General features: G+C 43.6%; 1 protein-coding gene and 2 non-coding genes across 4 annotated transcripts in view; 2 read left to right on the top strand and 1 right to left on the bottom strand.

The window, feature by feature from the left end:
- Positions 1–396: 396 nt before the first annotated feature.
- TRNAN-GUU (transfer RNA asparagine (anticodon GUU)) lies at positions 397–470 on the top strand. Its single transcript has one exon. It is a non-coding gene; the product is annotated as a tRNA-Asn (tRNA).
- A 491-nt stretch (positions 471–961) lies between these two features.
- On the top strand, positions 962–1,034 carry TRNAV-AAC (transfer RNA valine (anticodon AAC)). Its single transcript has one exon. It is a non-coding gene; the product is annotated as a tRNA-Val (tRNA).
- Positions 1,035–7,883: 6,849 nt separating this feature from the next.
- Positions 7,884–21,701, bottom strand: part of USPL1 (ubiquitin specific peptidase like 1) — a 29,306-nt gene continuing 15,488 nt past the window's right edge. For both annotated transcript variants that reach the window (XM_089775527.1, XM_089775526.1), the window contains 5 exons: positions 20,068–20,154; positions 13,725–13,854; positions 12,706–12,831; positions 11,908–12,068; positions 7,884–9,901 (listed from right to left, as the gene is read on the bottom strand). In XM_089775527.1, the coding sequence (XP_089631653.1) occupies positions 7,968–9,901; positions 11,908–12,068; positions 12,706–12,831; positions 13,725–13,854; positions 20,068–20,154 (2,438 nt within the window). In that variant the 3' untranslated portion in view covers positions 7,884–7,967. The remainder of the gene's footprint in view (positions 9,902–11,907; positions 12,069–12,705; positions 12,832–13,724; positions 13,855–20,067; positions 20,155–21,701) is intronic.

Here is a 21,701-nt window from a genome sequence, read left to right as displayed (position 1 = left end):
AGCGTGGCTCGGGATTTCCCCTGGTCAGTCAGCTCCGGGGCCAGGCGGCGGCGGCGGGAGTTTTCCTGCCTGGGGCTCGAGCCACCTGCCGCCGAGCGGGGCTTAGGCTGCACCCTGTAGTTACGCGCCCGCTGCCACCCCGACCATTGCCCCGCCTGTGCTCTCGTTTTCTTGTCGGTCCGGTTCTCCCCATGCGCCCCTCTATTGCCTTGGTGTCCCTGCTTCTCCCAAGGCATCCCTGGGGCACCTGCACTCCCTCTCCCCTGCTGCAGGAGCACCCCCAGAGCACACAGCCCCCTCCTGGCCTACCAGCGCACTGCAGCTCAACCTGCAGCCCGACCGCCCCAGCTCAGGGTACGCTCAGTAGCAAGCGGTGCAAGCACGACCCCTAGCCAGGTCTCTGTGGCGCAATCGGTTAGCGCGTTCGGCTGTTAACCGAAAGGTTGGTGGTTCGAGCCCACCCAGGGACGGGCGCGGAGTGAGCGTTTTGTTTGTTCTAGTCTTTGTTTTACTGCACAGGGCCCGGGGCCCGGAAGCGGGAGGGGTGAACTGGGACTGCAGCGGCCACATCTGGGGCTGCGCTCCCCGCACGCACGTGGTGGGCCCCGCAGGGTTAGTGCGCACGTGGGCTGGCGCCCCAAGGCAGGACCGCGTTACCGCTGAGCGGTGGGAGAACAGGCACGGGGAGGGTTGTTCGTTTAGCAGGGAAACCTGCCTCTGTCACACGCCGCGTCCTCACGGGGCGCTAGGCGCAGGAGAGCCATCAATAGGCACGTTGCGTTAAGCAGCCTAGAGGAAATAGTCATTCGCGTCGGGCAAACTGGAACTAGAAAAGAGAAGCCCAGAGGCCCCACGTAGCGTTTGCATCCAGCATGGCACAAACTCACTCTCCAAATCAACGCACAACCCAGCTTGCGCTTAAAATATAACTGAGCCCATGAGAGAAAGGTTTACAAGCAGAGTTTCCGTAGTGTAGTGGTTATCACGTTCGCCTAACACGCGAAAGGTCCCCGGTTCGAAACCGGGCGGAAACAGGATTTTTTTTGTTGGTGTGTGTCCTACAATAGCCTGGGCTGTTCATTTTTGCTTATATTCCTCCCTAAATATTACCCAGAGAGGAATTAAATAGTAAGCGATAGTCCCAGTTCTTTACCCTATCTACTGCCCTAATATATTAACATTTTGGTAATGAGGCAAAATAGTTTTCACAAAGCCTGCAGGGACTGACTGTCAGAGTACTGAGTGCAATCATTCCTTCCAGGATTGTCAATAAAACAAACTGCCACACAAAATCTAGGCAGCATAGATAACATGTGGTGGCACTCGGACAATGCATTGCCCTTTGGTGCAACCCCCAACATTTTAATCGTTATATAGGGTGCCCCCTCTCTGTTCCTTTAGGTGGCCCTCCCTATACAACCCCCCCTCCTGCATAGGCTCCAATCGCTTATGCTAAGCAGTGTTCAGGGGCAGCTTGAGCCATTCCTGCGCCCCGGGCAGTAGACACGTGACACATGTGCGGCTCCGCTCCTGGGCGTAAGGCGCATGCACGGCCCCGCCCCCCAGTGCACTGCACCCCTTAGAGCTGCCATCAGGCACTGCGCACCCAAGGCCGGGGGCCAGGGCCATGCAAACACCCCTTACAGCTGCCATCAGGCACTCCCACCTTAATCTAGCCCTGGTGGTGTTAAATTGGTTTTGAAAAGAATGAGGACTCTTTATTTATTATGAAACATAGGGGTTTTCCCAAAAACTTAGCACAAAACTGAATGATTGTGCACAGTTTTTCCCACAGTTCAGTGTTGTAACAATCAGCCCATAACAGTGGCATGGCCTGCTCAGCCTTAACCACTCATTTAGTTAAGCAGCTTTTTGAAATGCAGCATAGTGTGTTATATGGGAGTTGTACTGGAATCCAAAAGGTGTAACTTTCCCCATTTATGCCTATGGTTAAGCTAGGCCAAACAATGTTCTTAATTACTTTCTTACAAGACATTTTAAAAATCGCCACTGGGGAAATACTAGGAATATGGGTATCCTTTTTAAATAGCTAAAAGCAAAAATTAGTTCTACAGTCACACCATGGCACTTTTGGCATAATTGTCTCTAATTGATTATATGTGCAGTGGATGAAAAGTTGCTCAAGTGCATCAAAGAAGCCCCATATAATATGATTCTCTGACCATATTACTGATCTTGTATATTTTAAATTTGCCTTAGTTTCCTAATTAAAGCTCAAAACGGGGAGGTAACACAAAAAGAAATTAGTGTACACTTAAGTAGTGATGTGACTAATGAAGCATACATTTTGGAATAAGAGCCTTAAGGGAGCAAGAAAGTGTCTGAGTCAATAGCAGCAATTGTGTTTTTAAGCTGAAGTCTAATCTCAGCATTGATCATTTTATAGCAATTAGTTTAGCAGACACCCAGCTAATTAATTTAATCTCAGCTCCACATAGTGGAAGATACTGGAACTGGGCATAAAATGAAAAAAGGTTACTCTTACAGTTTACTACCATGGGATAAGATAAATGAAAACAAATCTTCAGTTTCAAGTCAGTGCTAAAGCAGGAAGAGACAGGCAACCAAAACCATCTATAATTTCTGTAGTGTCCCAATCTATAATTTATTTTGGGTACCAAAAACCCCAATTCTTCTGTTCCCCCAAGGCATATTCCTTGAATGGAGAACTGAATAATTGAAAATCTGGAGTTCATGACACATAAATTGAATTTAATACAGAACACACAAGGACTGCTGTCCTGGTTAGATGAGAAGAAAAATTAGAGAGAACTAGGAAGAAATGATGCATACAGTACTAACATCTAGCTGGTTTCTACAATTATGAGTCAGATTCCCCCAACATCATGAGATTGACTTAAATGTATATATTTTAATGTTGGGTTCTTTTAATGTTCTGATGTTTTAGCCATGAGGATGTATTGGGGTCATGTTTTCCAGATTTTCTCTGAAACTCAGAGGACTGGAGCTGTGCTTTCTTAAAAAAATGACAATTGATAATCTCCCCTAAAACCATGACTCCACAAGCCAATACTTAAAGAAAAAAAAACCCACCCATTCTCACGTTACCTCAGGGAAATAGGCAAAAGGGAAGTAGAACTGGGAATGGTAAGCCATGGGTCAGAGAGATCAGGCCCACTTCTACTCATATCTTGTCACCAGAAGAATAGCTACCTTACTATGTGTACCCATCCCTAGTGTGGTGTGATGACAGACAAACAAATTAGGTACAACCAGTTCTTTTTTGGTAAGAAAAAAAGGTACCAGTACTCTAGGGCAAACTTGTTGAGACAAAAACAAAACAAAACAAAAAAGCATGCCAGGGGGCTGAAATGCAATTGGAGGCCCTTTAAGAGCCAGTGTGTCATGCTGGGAGCCATGGAAAAAAAAATGCTACTCAGTCTGAGCTGCTCCAGGAAAACAGGTGCCGGTACATGCAGTGGAAATCCCATTCCTTTTCTGTGGGTTGGGAAAATAGGTGCCGGTACGCCATTCTGGGCTGTACCATCACCAAAAAAAAAAAAGCACTAGGTACAACCAAGGTAAGTGTATGGAAGAGATTCAGTTACAGAGTGTAGGGAGAGAAAGAAACACAACATGTAACTAATACAACAAACAAAAAGCATCCTTTGTGAAAACAGTGCCAGTGTGACTGCAATGAGATATGAAGCCCAGGCACAAAACTCCACTTGGCCAGAAGGAAGAAAAAAAGGAGATAGACTGCTATGCTTTTGTGTGTAGGATGGGACTACATAGTGCAATGCCAGGGACCTATAATCTTTGAGGTAATGTGAAGCCCTCAAGGAAAATGCCAGGGAAACCCATTAAGTCCTTGTGGAGATAAATTCTCTATTCCTCACCAGGGTCCAGGATCGATGGGAAGTAGATTTATTTTTCTCCTTCAATATGGCACAGATGACGTTCTCTAGAGCAATGGTTTGAACAGTCTAGAGTTCCAACCAATGTACACATGGGCCCTAATGGTGGCTAAAGGCATCACACAAACGCAGACTCAATATGCAGTTATTGAGATGGACAGCTAGTCACTGTAGCTGCAAAGCCTTATAAAGAGTCTTTGGCAGGAACAGCTCTAAGGAGACTGAACCCTCAGAATATTCTTGGGGAGGAAAACCCAGGTTGAGCTGATTCTAGATGACAGTTGAGAATCAAAGGCCCTTTGTGGCTGATGCAATAGCAATATGGAGTTTATGGTCACAGTTCCTGGGATCCATTTTGATTTCACAAAGGCATGATTGTAGTATATAAAACCCATCTCAATTATTATAAGAATGATTAATAAACTAATCTAGGGCCTCTCAGAGAAAGAAAGGCTTTATACTAAGGGCATTTATTAAAAGCAACACCACAAACTCTGGAAACTGGTGCTCCTAGTGTAACACTTAACAGGCCTCAGTGCACCTGGAACATCCAGCCTGTCTCAGCCACCAAGTAAAGGAGGTAAGGTGAGGGTTATCTGCCTCTATCAAAGCCAATGAGCAAACAGCTGCTCTTGATTTCCATCCCTCCCCATCACTCTGTTGTCATGAGGCAGCAACCTGGAACATTCTACAGGCAGATCCATTGATCAACCTCCATATTCCACTTCAGAATTTTTTTAAAGCTAAAATTTTTATAAAAAATGGAATGAGCTAATTCCACACACTGCTAGGCTGTGTCTAGACTGGCAAGTTTTTCCAGCTGTCTACACTGGCCGCTTGAATTTCCGCAAAAACACTGACAATCTCATGTAAGATCGTCAGTGTTCTTGTGGAAATACTGTGCTGCTCCCATTCGGGCAAAAGCCCTCTTGTGCAAATCATTTGCACAATAGGGCCAGTGTAAACAGCACAGTACTGTTTTCCGCAAAAAGCCCCGATCGCGAAAATGGTGATCGGGGCTTTTTTGCAGAAAAGCACATCTAGGATTGGCCAGAGATGCTTTTCCGCAAAAAGTGTTTTTGCGGAAAAGCATCCTGCCAATCTAAACGTACTTTTCTGAAAATGCTTTTAACTGAAAATTTTTCCGTTAAAGCATTTTCGGAAAATCATGCCAGTGTAGACGTAGCCAAAAAAATGGAATTAGCTAATTCCACACACTGCTAATGTAAGCAACTTTGCTCTCTTGTCCTCTCTTCCTTCTTTGAATGTGTCTCATGTTTCAACATACACTTGTAAGCTCTTCTGAACAGGGATTGAGTCTCAGGCTTTGTCTATACTTGAAAGTTTAAAGTACAGCTATGGCAGCACTTTATAAACCACCGCCATGAGTTGAGTAGCTAACAATTTTGGGAGCATGGCTCACACTGGCACTTTACAGCACTGAAACTTGCTGTGCTGTGGGGAGGGGGGATTCACACCCCTGAGCTAGAAAGTTAGAGCACTATAAAGTGCCAGTGTAGACTTAGCCTGAGCTGACTTTAAGGCACTTTGTATGCCTTATGCAGTGCTTAATTTGTAATGAAAGAGGTGCTGGGGCTCAAGCCCTATTTTTACCTTTCTAACTGATGCCACAACTACAGGGGTACCAGGGCAATGAACTGCCAAGTCTAGAGTTTTGGGGACTCAGCCCTGGCTAAAATTAAGCAGTGCTTATGGAACTGTATACATATTGATCTGCTTGGAAGGGAACCCATTGTGCCATTTTGGCACAGCTGATTCACTGTGGGAATAATGGCTAAGAGGCTAGGGCCAGAGAATGACTTTAGTTCGTGGATTAAGACTCATACCAGAAGTGGGAGATCAAGATCCATTCTCCTTGCTCCCCTATTTATTTATACCCAGATGAACAACTCAGAATACCCCAGTGGTTAGAGCACTCTCCTAAGACAAGGGAGACCCCTGTTCAGCTCCTTTCTCCCCCTCAGAAAGAGGGAAGAATTGAACTTCAGTATCCTACAGCCCAGTAAATAGGTCAGGTTTTTCTCATTAAAAATTACTACGTTCATAAGAATAGTAATAATGCAGTCAAATAACTCATTTATGCTTTAAGGCAGTAGTCATGAACTCAAATCACAGTGTCTCAGAGTAGATCACCATCCCAGGTGGCTGGATGGCTGCCCCTCATTGTTAACTTGCTGGTGGAGCGGAGAGTCATGCACATCTGTGCATCCCTGACTCTTGCCTCCTGCTCCGGTTGGGTCTGGGCCTGCTCCCCAGAGCTGGTGCTGGGTGGTCAGCACCTGTGGCTTGCTGCACTGCTCCCCACGGGCCAGGTGTGGGGGGCAGGGAGCCCCTTTCCCAGCACCCTGCTGTGTCTTGCCAGGCTAGAGCTGGCCCTGGGCAGCCCCAGGCTCTGCCTGTGCTGGCCCCAGCCCTGGAGCTGCAGCCTGCAGGCAAAGGGCTGGACTGGGCAGGGAAGAGACTCTCTCCCAGAGGCTGTAGTCCCAGCACTGCTGTCCTGCTGATGAGCATGCTGGGGGATATGGGGGCAGGAAGAGGGGTGAAGGATGCAGGGGAAAGGGTTGCACTGGGGGGCATGGGGCCATGCACGGAATCAGGCTGGGATGGACTATGGGGCTGAGGGGAACAAGGCTGGAGTAGAGGGAAGATGTGTGGGGGGGGGGAATACAATTTTACTTTGCAGACGTTGAACTTCACTTCATTCTCCCCCACTAGCTATTCGGCTGCATTCTCACCCTCTGACCTCTGCTGTGTTACTACCCCAAGCCCTTCCCACCCTCAAACTCCCTCTTGATTGAAAACTGGATGCCTTTCTGGAAATGTGCGTCAGTCTAACACCGTTTCTCAAACTGTGCTCCACAGAGCCCCAGGGCTCCACGAGACATCTCCAGGGGCACCACAAGGTTGACAAACTAGAAGCATTGATAGGTACAACACAGACAATCAGTAGACCGCTGGGGCTCTGCATACATTTTTACTCATGTAAAGGGCTCCAGAGCCCAAAAAGTTTGAGAAACACTTGGTTCGAACTAACGTTACTCATTTTCTGAGGAGTAACGTTAGTTCGAACCAAGGCGTTTGGTTCGAACTAATATGTTCTGGTGCGTACTTCCTGATTCAAATCAGCTGTAATTCGAACTAGCGCACGGGCGAGATCATGCTAATGAAGCGCAGGATATTTAAATCCCCGCTTCACTGACTATTTTGAATGCCTGCATTTGCATCCCTAGTTCAAACTAGGGTGCAAGTGTAGACATACCAGACAGTTATACTTTGAGTGTAAGTAGATTCATAGAAGTAAAGCAGTTTGTTAAAAAGGGGGGGGGGATATTTAAATGCTATATATAACCACTGAAATTTGATCCTGTACGTTAAATCTTATTCAGTGCTTACCTGTTCTAAACAATCATGCTAGTTTACCCAAAAGGTAAGCCCTAAGATGCACTATCACCTTACAAATGGAAGGCTCTGCTTTCAAATCCCCCTTTCAAGCTTGAGTAGCATTTACATAGGAAGATTCTGTAAAACAGCAACTGTGAACATGCTCAAGGAGCTCAGCAGAACACTACTGAAATATTGAATCATCTTTGCATAGAGATGGATACAAATATCCCAGCACACAAGAGTAAGGTGGTTTTTTTTGCTCCTAGTATTTCAGACAAACACCAGGAATCAGGATAGTTTGAAAAAATAATCCAATATTTTATAAACATTATTCCTATAGTCCAGAAAACTATTTTCATTCTCACCTGTCTAAATTAACATGCACAAAAATGCACACCAGAGAAGGAAAAAAATTAATGTACATTCAAAGGTTCTCTGAAAGATCCTCAACTCTTTCAATCAAATAATATATTGAGAAAGCTAAACAAGACTAAAGTATCATTCACCAATCATAATAAAATTTAAGAGATGAATACTTCAGATTTTAAATGTTCAAGTACAGCCAATGTGCAAATAAACTAGTTTGGAAAAAATAATTTAATAGTACTGTATGTGCAAATAGTTATACAAAATTCTCAATGTTAAAAACAAATAATACTATAATTAAGTTTCAAACAGAGTTTCGTCAAAATGAGGTAAATCAATGTTGCCTGCTATTGAGTTCAACAATGCAGAGGAGAACAGATCTTCAAGAATATCTTCCTTCATAGGACTTTCAAAAGAAAGTTTTTTCAAGCAAGAGGTGTTTGTTACCGAGTCTTTATGACCTTCAGACTTATTTTCTTTTACAGTACTGTAATAATTATGGTCTTCGTTTATGACAGTGACACAGTGAGAGAGGTTGGTTCTCTCACTATGCACTGGCGCTGCACTATTACTATCCACCATTTCCAAGTATCTACACTCATCTTCATGTTTTGGATACACTGATGAAGCAACAGTTGAAGTAGGAGATAATAAGTCTGCTAAAAATTCTGCATTACTCTGGCTACTGAAAAATGACATGTTGGAGTTTGTACTACATAAAGAGCCATTATCTGCAACATCAATCTGATATTGTAGTTCCTCCAATAAATTCTGTATTGATTCAGTTTCACGATGAGATTCAGTCTGTAACAGATCTTTTACGTCTCTATTTGGAGAGCTTCCATTACACATCTGAGCCTTTGCCAGCCTATCAAGTGAAGCCAACTTGTTCTTTTTAGCCTTCAGTTTTTTAAGCAGTTTTAAACGAAGTTTGTGAATTTTGTTAGCATCTGATTCTTTATCCTTCCCATCAGATTTGTGATTTCCATTTTCACCATGGCTGGGTTTGGAATGAAAGATGGGCATGTTGGGAATTACTTTACCTTGGGTGTCCAATGGGCTTCCAGACTTATTCAAAGTTTGACCATCAACTACAGGGTTTACTGCAGGTAGATGAGCATGTACAGAAGGACCAGTGATGTTTGTTAACACAGAGGAAAGATTTCTACCTTGACAAACAACTGATTTAGGCACCTCCTCGGTTGTTTTGTTTGTACCTTTGGCTTGAAAGCCACCAAAGCTAGCTGCACCCTTAGCGGCAAAGGGCAAGTCAGTAATGCTTGAAGGACTTTTGTAACTTTTCTCATTATGATAATGAGCAGAGGCACTTGAAGACAGGAAGGTATTATGCTTGCTTAGTAACCCCTTTACCCAACTTCCTACAAATCCTTTCTTTTGATCTTTATGGGAAGACTGGGAGAAATTATCTGTAGCAGACAAAGTTGCACCCTGAGAGTCTGCTACAGTTTTGCTTGTGTTTCTGGTGTCAGATGATTTCTGTGAAACAGTCTCTATTAATGGTAATTTCTTGTTCTGCAAGAGTTCTGAATTTAACCTGATATTCTCAGTGTTGACTGGGCTAGCTTTGCCTTCTGCCCCTTGATCATGTGATAGTACTGATGAATCACTGCAATGGTTTGTAGGAATAGGTATTGTATTTGCTAGGTTCAACTGTCCTAGATTTAAGGAAGTCCTGGCATTTTCAGATGGTATGCACATATTGCTGGAGGTAGTCTGACTACAAACATCTGTACAAGATGACACCTGTTGTTTCAGCATGCCCGTTTCAGCAATTACGTTATTTCCCATCATCTGTCCATTGTCCAATGGTTTACCTTCAGAATCAACTTTAATTTCTACAAGGGTCAGTGTTATAACATCATCATCTGCCAAATTTTCTAAGCCAGATAGCAAGCTATTTGCATGATCTGTGGCCACTTTCTGTTGTTCATTAACTGGAATGCTCACAATCTCCATTTTGTTATATTCTGTAGGTATTCTGTCTATAGCGTTATCACCCTCACAGTGCAGCACTGGAGAAGAACTTGTCCATGCATCATGAAGAGGAAGATTTTCAGATTTTTTATTTGGAACCTCTGAGTTAATTTTATTTGGCACTTGGGATGCTTTCCTTTCCCAGATGAGTATGTGAATTTCTGAAGGAGGAACTTCAAATCTCTTATGTCTTTTGCTATAAGGACCTTTTATATCATCACATTCAAGCCAACTTTCTGAAAAACAAACAATGCATAGTTTAGAGGCTCAAAGGTACACAATTGGCCATGGGGGGGGGGGGGGAAATCACAAAATACCCATTTTTAACTCTTTCCCTGTTATGTGACCATGCTACATACACCCTAGTAAACGAAGCTGATTTATTTGTTGCATTGCTCACCCCCCCCCCCAAAACAAACAAATCAACCACACACACACAAACATCTGAGGCTCTTCTACTCCATAACTAGGTCAGTTGCAGCAGCAGAATTCACCATTTGGTCCTAGTAACATGATCAAGATGAAAAGTAAGTCTTTTTCCTTCACAACACAGATACACTTGGCTAAGATAGTGATATTGACATCCTGTATGAAAATCCCTGGACAGGTCTGTCACACAGACCTCTCTCAGTCAGAGTTAATTTGGGGAAAGAGTATGAGGAAAGAGTTTAAGGGAGAAACGGATCATATAGGAAATTCCCTCACAACCCTCCGAATAGTTACAAAATATATACAATGTTTGTTTTCAGTAGGGATTCTAAATATAGATACCTATGTACGTATGCGTTGCATAATGTACACGGAAAGAGCTTTGCACAAACCAGCTAGCAAGGATAACAGCAGCACAGGAAAGTAACACAGCATGAGCATCAGAAATGTCCAGTGAACACAGTACATACCCAGGGTCTATGCCAGACTTGTACAACGTGCACCAAAGCACACTGTGCTGCCTTCATTATTGTTACTTGCCCTATCTGAATTCAAGCTAGTGGACTGCTAGGCTCATGCAGCCATATCTTAAATTGACTGACAGTTAGTGGGATGTTAATCATCATCTTTTCTTCATATAACTCCAGCAGTTCAATTTATGTAGACAATTTTTTAGCTGACCAGAAAGTTTTAATTACAATGGTGACCTCTTCTTTCTCCATGAAAGCAAGTTTCCATGAGGACCAGAATAACCTCAACTATTTTCCCTCTCCTTGAATTTTTGGAGCTACTTCTTGGAAGTACTTTATAGTTCCACATATTCAACAGCAACTTACTCATTATTCTTGAAGAAACTGCAAAATTCAGGAGGAAGAAACTGAGCACTGATTGCACTGCAAGTTCCATGGGCAATTTCTTTTCTCGGGAACACACAAACACCTGGTATCTACAATAGGGTAGTTTGCCCTTTATAGGCTGAAGATCTGGGTCAACCAACTGTGTTTATTGAAAGACCATACCTGGGAGAGATCATAGGACTGCCCTGTAAAAAGCACCAAGAAGCTACAGAGATGGGGAAACTCATGAAGCTATATCAGAGCAAGTAAATAAGACTTCAGCATTGAAGACCATGAGACCAGGAAAACTGAGAAGTCGGAGCCAGGAAGCTGAACTCTAGCCAGGTAAAGCCTGGGAGTGACTGCTAACTGAAGACCCTCCTCTAGGAAAGAGACTTGGGGACTCCCTATCTAGGAAAGGGAAGGAAGATAGACACTCAACTAGAGTGGGTCTAAAGGACCAATATTTACCCAGAAGAGTGAATGAATTTTACCCCTTGAAGAAGAGTGTTTGGGTGCTTCAAACTCAAAACACAACCCAATGAGAGAAATTAAGGCACAGTGCCTGCGCAACAAGCTCTTACCACAAGGGGGTGCTCAGCAGAGGCCAACTCCCTACTACAATTCCCACGTAATCAGAACACCCAGAAGAACTAATAGTGTGCCCACTATTAGTTACATTTATTTTAACTCACCAAAGTTTGATGAGAAAATGATCATGGTCTTACTGAAATCTTCCAATTAAGTTTACCGTAAGGGTGGCAGCAAATTAATGAGTTGGTTAAATCAGAGGGTTTTTTTTTTTTTTTAAAGATCAGAAAATGTCAACATATTTACAAATACCTAATTTTGATTAAACACAAAATATTTTTTTAATGATCTACTAACTTAGTATTGCAATTATTCCCAATACCCCAAAATTAGTAAATTAGAGGCTGCTTTGTCTATGATGATTAAAATAAATTTGCAATAGTTACCATCAGGATTCAATGCCCAGGTTTTGAAGTGTGTGGGATCTTGTTGATACTGAATAACAGCTGTTGTTTCGTAGAAATCTCCTTCAAATTGAAATGAGTATTTCTTCAGGTCATTGTGTGGCAAACCTTCTACGAAATGTAGCATAAATATTGAAGGTACTCTATGATAAAGATACAAATCATTTATTGGAACAAAACATTAGCACAAGCGATTAATAAAGTCACATGCAATGCATGTTGAGAATGGTAGCTCCTGTACATTACTGTTCTACTGCTGTTTACTAACCTAGGACTGCTTTATGAATTATACACAAACGGCTGGAGGCTCATAGAAACAGGGTGCACCAATTTTCAATCATAATTCTACTTAGTGAAACAGATGTCATCTTATTGCTTCATTTGCTAAGGAGGGGAAAAAAACTAAAGAAAATGTTGTTTGGGAGAAGGACAGGAATTGATACTTCTGCCAAATCTAAACCCAGATGGGTGACTACAGTTCAGACCAAAACACTGAACATTATAAAGTGGTAGTTTTATTATCCCTCATTACCAGATGCTTGGGGGAGACTGATATTCAGCACTGAGCTTTACAACTTAGCTCAAATGAAATATCTGCTTAGTGCATTACACTGAATAAAAATATTCCCCATATATTGAACACTGAGAATTTTAAGAATGGGTAACTGAACATTTAGCAGAATGGAAACTTGCACTTCAGTGTCTCTCAAGTCATAAAGGTGACAGATTGTTAACATTAATGATCTAGTTTACATTAAAGATCAAGTGGTTCAGACTTACTTTTCCAAAATCATTTTTCTTCTTTGAGATTTATCATTACATGCATTACAGGGAGCAACATGAATAGCATTAAGTGGGTGCCAGTCAGGGATTACATTTGTAAATGTCGTCAGAGTCTTTCTACACCTGGACAAGAAAAAACACCAACAACATTCGATCGTCTGTCTCTACCTGAAATGCTCAAAAACAGTATTAGCATTTACCAAAAAGTAAAATCATAAACTAACAGGCTAGATAGAGTGTTGACTTAAACCAAGCACCTTTGCCACTAACATCCGTGGCACTTCCAGTGGCATAAATATAAACTGAATTTGCCTCAATCCTTCAATCAACATCAATCAGCAAACCTTTATACAGAATATAATAAAATAAAAATGTTTTTTCTGCCATTCATCTGTTCACTTTCAATATCAAGTTTTATACTCAAATGAAACACGTCTTTAAAGAAATTCCTGAAAATATTTTTACAGCATGCACAAACCATTCAGGACACTTTGATCTGTTACACTAAACACAACTGCCATTTAGATTAGTTGAAGGACCCCTCACTACACGTGCCTAGTAAACATTTTAAAAAAGTGATAGACAATTTCAATTTTCCAATTACGTGAAAAAGGATCAGATTTATAATTTCCGACTATCCCATTTAGATGAGTTTATTCTATTGAAAGGGGACAGGCAAATCCATTTACTGGGTACATTATTATTACTATATTCATTAGAACAGCAGCAGTTTGTGCTATTTACATTGGGCAACAACAAAAAGTCAGCTGTTGATTATTTTTCTTACACATAGAACACCATTATAAGATTAGATCAGACACCACTGTATAGGATACTGTTAGTAAATGCTGACTTTTTAAAATGGTGATCAGATAACTTCACCAACACAACTCATCCTCTCCCACCAAACACACACACTTTGTGAACAGCATTGGTATGAAGAAAAATAACTATGAAGTGAAGACGGAAAGCATATTAATACATGTAAATGAATGAGGCTTAGATAAAAACCTGACCTGTCTTGGTGGCTGTAGCCACAATGTAAACATTCAAACATCCATGAAAAAGAATGCAGGAAAAGTGCTTCAACTTGGGGGTCCTTTCGTAAAAGCAAAGGGAATGCAAAGACTGGACTTTCTTCCTCACCTTCAAAGAAAAAGAATAAAAGATATGTTTGCAACTACCAAAAAAACCCCAAACCCACCGAGAGGGAAGACAGGACTATACTATAGAATGATACATCATTCCCACAGTAAATGAGAGATGAATGGAGGTCTCATGAATAACTTAATGGGGTATAGCTATGGTTAGCAAAAGAGTAACACAGACCCTTGAACTTTAAACTCTGAAGAAAACAGAGATCAGCTCAATGGAGAAAAATGAGCACCTGCACAATTCTGCACTTCTGATCTTGCACTGTGCTTGTTCACATGTGACATGCGGCCACCTTAAAGACGAACAGATTTAATTGGGCATAAGCTTTCATGGATCTACTTAGTCAGATACATGAAAGTTTTTGACCCAAGAACACTTATGCCCAAGTAAATCTGTTCATCTTTAAGGTGCCATAGGACTCAGACTGTTTCTGTAAAAACAACAAGAACACAGCTCTCTCTTTGAGACTTATATTTCCAATACAGTAAACTTCCGATAATCCGGTACCTTTAGGACTCAGGGGGTGCCGCATTATCAGATATGCCAGACTATCGGGGGGGGGAGGGTGCTATGAGGGGTCTAGGGTGGTGTGGGGGGATGCCACCCCAGACTTCTCACAGCCACCCCTTCCGATAGTCCGGCTCTGCCCCAGGCATCCTCGATTCAGCCACTGCTGGTCAGTTTCAGCAGCAGCTGAATCAGGACGCCAGCAGCAGTGCAGCTGGGTTGGTCCAGTAGCGCCGAGGAGCTACGCTACCAGAGCACCCCAGCTGCTCTGCCCCAGGTGTCCCCAAGTCAGCCGCTGCTGAAACTGACCAGCAGCTGACTCCAGGAAGCCCAGGGCAAAGCAGCTCTGCCTCGGGCTTCCTGGAGTCAGCCGTTAGTCAGTTTCAGCAGCGGCTGAATCTGGGACAGCTGGGGTGCTGCCGGGTTGGTCCCGCAGCGCTGAGGGGCAGCGCTATGGGACCTACCGGCAGCACTTCAGCTGCTCTGCCCCCAGCTTCCCTGATTCAGCCACTGGTCAGTTTCAGCAGCGACTGAATCGGAGAATCCGGGGGCAGAGCAGCTCCAATGGTCCGGCTGCCCAGAGCACTTCCGGGTTCCTGATGGTGCCGGACTATCAGATGCCAGACCAATGGAGTTTTACTGTATTATGAATAAACAGTGAAAAATGTGGAATTGTTGATAATTTAGGACAAGCTGCTGTGAGCACATTCCAGAGGATACAAGGATATGAAGCTTACAGAAGGGAGACAGCTCTGCTTTCTACTGATGCCGCAGAGCATCTCAAAGAACTCATCAAGAATTTGGTACAACTGGGGAGTTAGAGGAGACACTATCAACCTTTGTGCACATGCTGTTCTGTTGTAGCTGTGAATCTCCTAGGGCAAAAGCTTTCATAAAATCACTGCAGCTCTTTCCTCCCCCTCAGTAAATTACTTTTACTACATTTTCATATATTATGAAGAGTTCCATGCGTCACTACCTGCCCTCCAAGCACCCAAGATTATCCAGCTATTATATTTTAATCTGCTTATTGTGTGTCCATATTGTATCACATCACCTGTATTATCTTCATCATTCACCACACTTCTCCTCCACCCCATTTCTTTTCAATTAAGAAAAATTACTGTAATTATAATCAGAGGAAAAAAATTCTGCTTCTCAGTATAATTACTTTGTGTATTTGACAGCACTTAGGAAATTTCAGTGCTTTGACAGTCAGCTACACTTTGTCTTAAACCAGGGGGGTCCAAACTTTTTTCAAAGAGGGCCAGATTTGAAGAAGTGGACATGCATGAGGGCTGTCCCCGCACTCTCAGCCCCAAGGAGGAGGGCCCGCGGGGTCGGAGGCGGGCGGAGAGCGCAGGGCACGCCGGCCCGGGGGCAGGGCGAACCCGCAGCCGAGCGGGGGAGCGGGGCTGCGGACGTGCCCTACAGGGCAGGCTCTAGGACCGCGGAGGCCATGGGCGGCGGCGGCGCGGCCGGAAGCGGTGCGCTGGGCACGCCAGTTCAAAAGAGCGCCGGGGAGCCAGGAGAGGGGGAGGAAGCGGGGGCCGTATTAAATCGGAACACGGGCCGCAATTGGCCCGCGGGCCGGACTTTGGACATGCCTGTCTTAAACGGTCATGGAATTACCATTCCTAATTAGCAGTAGTCAGAGTCATCTACTATATATTTTTGAGGATTTGTCCATTTGATCAAGAACTGCTCCTAAACAGTAAGGCTGTGTCTAGACTGGCCAGTTTTTCCAGAAAATCAGCCGCTTTTCCGGAAAAACTTGCCAGCTGTCTACACTGGCCGCTTGAATTTCCGCAAAAGCACTGACTTCCTACTGTAAGAAATCAGTGCTTCCTGCGGAAATACTATTCTGCTCCTGCTCAGACAAAAGTCCCTTTTGCGCAAAAGGGCCAGTGTAGACAGCTCAGATTTGTTTTCCGCAAAAAAGCCCTGATTGCGAAAATGGTGATCGGGGCTTTTTTGCGGAAAAGCGCGTCTAGATTGGCACGGACGCTTTTCCGCAAAAAGTGCTTTTGCGGGAAAGCGTCCGTGCCGACCTAGACGCTCTGTTCTGAAAATGCTTTTAACGGAAGACTTTTCTGTTAAAAGCATTTCCGGAAAATCAGGCTAATCTAGACGCAGCCTAAGGGTACATACATCTACATGAGTTTTCTTGGCAAAAAATATGTTAATGAGGGACTCATTTGCGTGAGTCGTGACCTCATTTCATATTTTCTGCCGATCTGTTTTTGAGCTAGAGTTTGTGTGTAAAAACAAGCAGTGTGAACATTCTTTTTTCTCAAAACCCCTTTTCCCGCAAGATCGGGCAAGATCCTTATGCCCCAAAATAGAAGGTTTACTGATCTTGCGGGAAAAGTTTTTTGCACAAAAAAAAACATCCACACTGCTTGTTTTGGCACAAAAACGGATTGGCAGAATATGGAAATGAGATCATGACTCACGCAAATGAGTCCCTCATTAGCATATTTTTTGCCAAGAAAACTCGTAATGTAGACGTAGCCTAAGAGTTAGGACCGCCGAACATGGTCTGCTAGGACTGTACTTGCTTTGGTGATTCTGTCTCTTTTCTGTTGAGTTTTGAGAAGCAATCCCATTCCAGGCACATCCTGTTTTCCTGGCACAACCAAACCCTTACGTTGCTTTAAGTTATTATAAGAGAGAGCTGCATACTGAATTTGGTGGACCTAGCTTTTACAATTTAGGAGGAGTTCCTGATCAAATAGACAAACTCTCTAAAATATATAGTAGATTAAAACTCCAAATACATAAATGAAGTAGACAAAAAGGAGAAATGCAGAAAAGGGTGTTGTAATAATAATAGTTAAAAAAAAAGATGCACATGGTTAATTTTAGAAAATTAAAATCAGGTTTAAAAAACATAATTGTGTTACAGACCTGAGCAATGCTAGGTAAATCTGCTAGTTAAAGTGTAATTAACCCTACATTAAGTCCCTGTTGAACATCCAGTTTAAGCAAGGGACCACCTTCTCTCTTCTATATGATACTATGATTCTAGGAAGAGACCTCAGAAGGTCATCAAGTTCAGCCCCCTGCTCTAGGCAGGATCAATCCCAACTAAATCAATCTTGCCAGGGCTTTGTCAAGCCGAGACTTAACAGCCTTTCTCCAGCCTCTTCAGGAAGCTGGAGACTGCTATCAAATCCCCCCTCATTCTTTGCTTCTGCAGACTAAACAGACCCAACTCCCTCAGCCTCTCCTCATAGGTCATATGCTCCAACCCCCTAATCATTTTGGTTGCCCTCCGCTAGACCCTCTCCAATGGGTCCACATCCTTTTTGTAGTAGGGGCCCCAGAACTGGACACAATACTCCAGATGGGGCCTCACCAGAGCCAAATAAAGGGGAATAATGACATCTCTGGATCTGCTGGCAATGCTCCTCCTAATGCCATCTAATATTCCATTAGTTTTCTTAGCTACAAGGGCACACTGTTGACTTATATCCAGCTTCTCATCCACTGTAACCCCCAGGCCCTTTTCTGCAGAACTACTACTTAGTTGGTTGGTCCCCAGCCTGTAACAATGCTTGGGATTCTTCCATCCCAAGTGCAGGACTCTGCACTTGTCCTTGTTGAACCTCATCAGATTTCTTGTGGCCCAATCTTCCAATTTGTCTAAGTCACTCTGGACTCTATCTACCTCTCCCCCTAGCTTAGTGTCATCTGCAAACTTGCTGAGGGTGCAATCCATCCCCTCATCCAGGTTATTAATAAAGGTATTGAACTAAACTGGTCCTAGAACCGAACCTTGGAGCACTCCGCTAGAAACCAACCACCATCCTGACATCGAGCCATTGATCACTACCTGCTGGGCCCAACCTTCTAGCCAGCTTTCTATCCATCTTACCGTCCGTTTATCCAATCCACATTCCCTTAACTTGCTGGCAAGAATATTGGGGGAGACTGTATCAAAAGCCTTGCTAAAGTCAAGGTATATCATATCCACTGACTTTCCCATGTCTACAGAGCCAGTTACCTCATCATAGAAGCTAATCAGATTGGTCAGGCACAACTTGCCCTTTGTGAATCCATGCTGACTATTCCTAATCACTTTCCCCTCTTCCAAGTTCCTCAAAATGGATTCCTTAAGGCTCCCTTCCATGATTTTTCCAGGGACCAAGGTAAGACTGACCAGCCTATAGTTCCCTGGATTGTCCTCCCTCCCCCCCCCCCTTTTTTTTTTAAGATGGGCACTAACATTTGCCTTTTCCCAATCATCCAGGATCTCTTCTGATCTCCACGACTCTTCAAAGATAATGGCCAAAGGCTCCTCAACGACATTTGCCAACTCCCTCAGTATCCTTGGATGCATTAAGTCCGGACCCATGGGTCCGGGTATGTTTAGCTTTTCTAAATAGTTCCCAACCTGTTCTTTACCCATCAAGGGCTGTCCATCTTACATCACTTAGTGCATTAGTCTGGGGGCTGACCTTGTCCGTGAAGACAGAGGCAAAGAAAGCATTGAGTACTTCAGCTTTCCCCGCATCATCTGTCACTAAGTTACCTCCTTCATCCAGTAGGGACCCCACACCCTCTCTGATCACCTTCTTGCTAACATGCCTGTAGAAACCTTTCTTGTTATCCTTCACATCCTTTGCCAGTCGCAATTCCATTTGCGCTTTCGCCTTCCTGATAACCCCCTGGCACTCTCGAGCTATACATTTATACCCCTCCCTGGTCATTTGTCCAAGTTTCCACTTTTTGTGAACTCCCTTTTTGTGCAAAGTTCACCAAGGATTTCCCCTGTAAGCCAATCTGGTCTCCTACCATGTTTGCTTCTCTTGCTACGCATCAGGATGGTTTCTTTCTGTGCCTTCAATAAAGCTTCTTTAAAATACTGCCAGCTCTCCAGGATCTTCCCCCTTCATGTTAGCATCCCAGCGGATTCTGCCCATCAGGTCTCTGAGGGAATCAAAGTCTGCTTTTCTGAAGTCCAAGATGTGTATTTTACTACTCTCTTTTCTTCCTTTGGTCAAGATCCTGAAATCTACCATCTCATGATCACTGCTTCCCAGGTTGTCACCCACCTCTACTTCTCCTATTAGTTCCTCCCTGTTTGTGAGCAGAAGGTCAAGCTGCGCACGGCCCCTGGTCAGATCATTCAGCACTTGTACCAAGAAGTTATCTCCAACTTTCTCCAAAAACTTCCTAACCTACTTGTCCCCCAAAATAAAAAAAAGTCTTAAGATCTTGAAGTTATCTGCTTTCTACATATATACGCACAAGTATGTGTTATATTACTCTCACTTTTTCCGTTGCTAAAAATTACAACTGGACATTTAAGAAGTGTTCACTTCAAAGAGCTCTTCCACTGTCCAACGTTGCATACATTTTCCATTCATACGAGAAACAAGCTTTGCCTTTTGCAAATAAAATTTCTGCTACCCTTTGCGCAATCACAAGGTTTTTTTTTTTATCTCTGCACGCACTTAGCAGAAAATTCTTGTGAGCCTGAAGATACAGGCACTACAGGAGACAAGGACATGGACAAGATATCAAACAGCTGCTCACTGAATGATGAAGTGAGAGAGATGTCAACAATTAACTACATCAAGTTTTTTACATTCACTTTCTTGTCAATACTTGAAAATGCATTCCACAACAGCAAACTTTGCATTTACAGAACTGGAAAATAAAGACTAAAACTGCTTAATAATTACTTACCCAACTGACACTTTAACTGGGGTTGAAGTTGAGCAAATATTGTATCTCTGATTTCATTTAGATGTGACTCAGCTTTTGGAAGAACATCTAAAGAAAAAAAATTCAGCTAAAAAAGGCTAGTTCATACACAATCAATTCTCGGCAACCGAACTCCATTTTCTATTAACATGTTTACCCACAACATCAGGATGTTAATGTTCTTTCATTTGTAATCTTTTGCAAATCTTCTATCAGAATATGTAAAAGATAACTACTTACAGCAACATTTCTACTACTGATTTATTCAGTAAAATATTATTACTTAATCCTGCCTATAAGATCTTTGAATTTGTTTAGACTACATATGAATTAAACAGTCAAGCAAAAAACAATGTGAAAATTAAAACTATCCACACTAGCACTTTTGTTGGCATGACTTACATGTCTCAGGGTGTGAAAAATACACCCTGAGCAACCATTTTTAATTGGACAGTGCTACATCTGTGGGAGATGCTCTACTACCATCATAATTAAACTACCCCCAGTAAGCTGTGGTAGCTATGTTAAACTCTCTCCCTCTAGCTACGTGAGTGACCTTACAGTAATTCTGCTGCATCAGTGCAGCTCGTGTCACTAAGTTTGCTAGCGTAGACACTGCCTAAGTGAAGGTTGGGTGTATGTATCAGTAATTTAAGGGTAAAACAATTACTGCAGGGATATTGTAAATATTCCCAAACTAAGCATTATAGACCCATGAAATTCAGAGTAAGGCCACAGTGAAAAATCCAAACACAGAAATGAGAAAAGAACAGGAAGAGCACCCATCCATGCATAACTCTGTGCTGTAGTGCTGCCAGGCAATACCACAGAACAATTAATACATTTTAATGCTTATGGCATTGGATTAAAGCAGTGGTCCCCAACCATTTGGGGTTGCCGGGCGCCAGGGGGCGTGGCCATTCGCCCGCGGGGCGGGGCCCCCCCATAGCTGCATTCCGGGGGCCGGCGCTCTCCCCCCTCCTCCCCCAAGCGCCGCTCGCCCGGGGCCGGCGCTAGCGCTCTCCCCCCCCCCCCAAGCACCGCGCGCCCGGGGCTAGCGCTCTTCCCCCCCCCCCCCAAGCGCCGCGCGCCCGGGGCTAGCACTCCCCCCCCCCCCCCAAGCGCCACGCGCCCGGGGCTAGCACTCCCCCCCCCCCCACCTCCCCCAAGCGCCGCGCGCCCCGGGCCAGGCCAGCACTGAGCACTTGGCGGGCGCCGCCAAAGGTCCCCGCGGGCACCGTGTTGGGGACCACGGGATTAAAGAGTAGATTTCTTGAAGAACATAGTTTAAAAAAAATTTAATTAGAAACAGATTTCCTTGTAGTTTCAAATAAAATTAATTTTGTACTCAAAAGTGCGGTAAGTTTGAGGAAGGCATGCTACAGATGTCAAAGAACGAATGTTGCTTTAAGAGCAAAACAGAATTCAATCTTAACTTGGAAGTCAATAGCAGGGACTCCATAATTTTAGGGAGTAGGGATGTGAATGAATAGTCGACTATCTGATAGTCGACACACTAGTCAACTAGTCACTTCCCCCCTTTGCTGCCTGTATCAGAGACACGAAGGGTGTGTGTGGAGAGGGTGCTTCAAAGCAGCAGCGCTGTGTGGAGCCCA

Source organism: Pelodiscus sinensis, chromosome 1 (assembly GCF_052426305.1).
Source record: "Pelodiscus sinensis isolate ZL-2025 chromosome 1, ASM5242630v1, whole genome shotgun sequence".
NCBI lineage: Eukaryota > Metazoa > Chordata > Testudines > Trionychidae > Pelodiscus > Pelodiscus sinensis.
The sequence above is the reverse complement of the archived record's forward strand: the minus strand, read 5'-3'. Positions and strand labels throughout refer to the sequence as shown.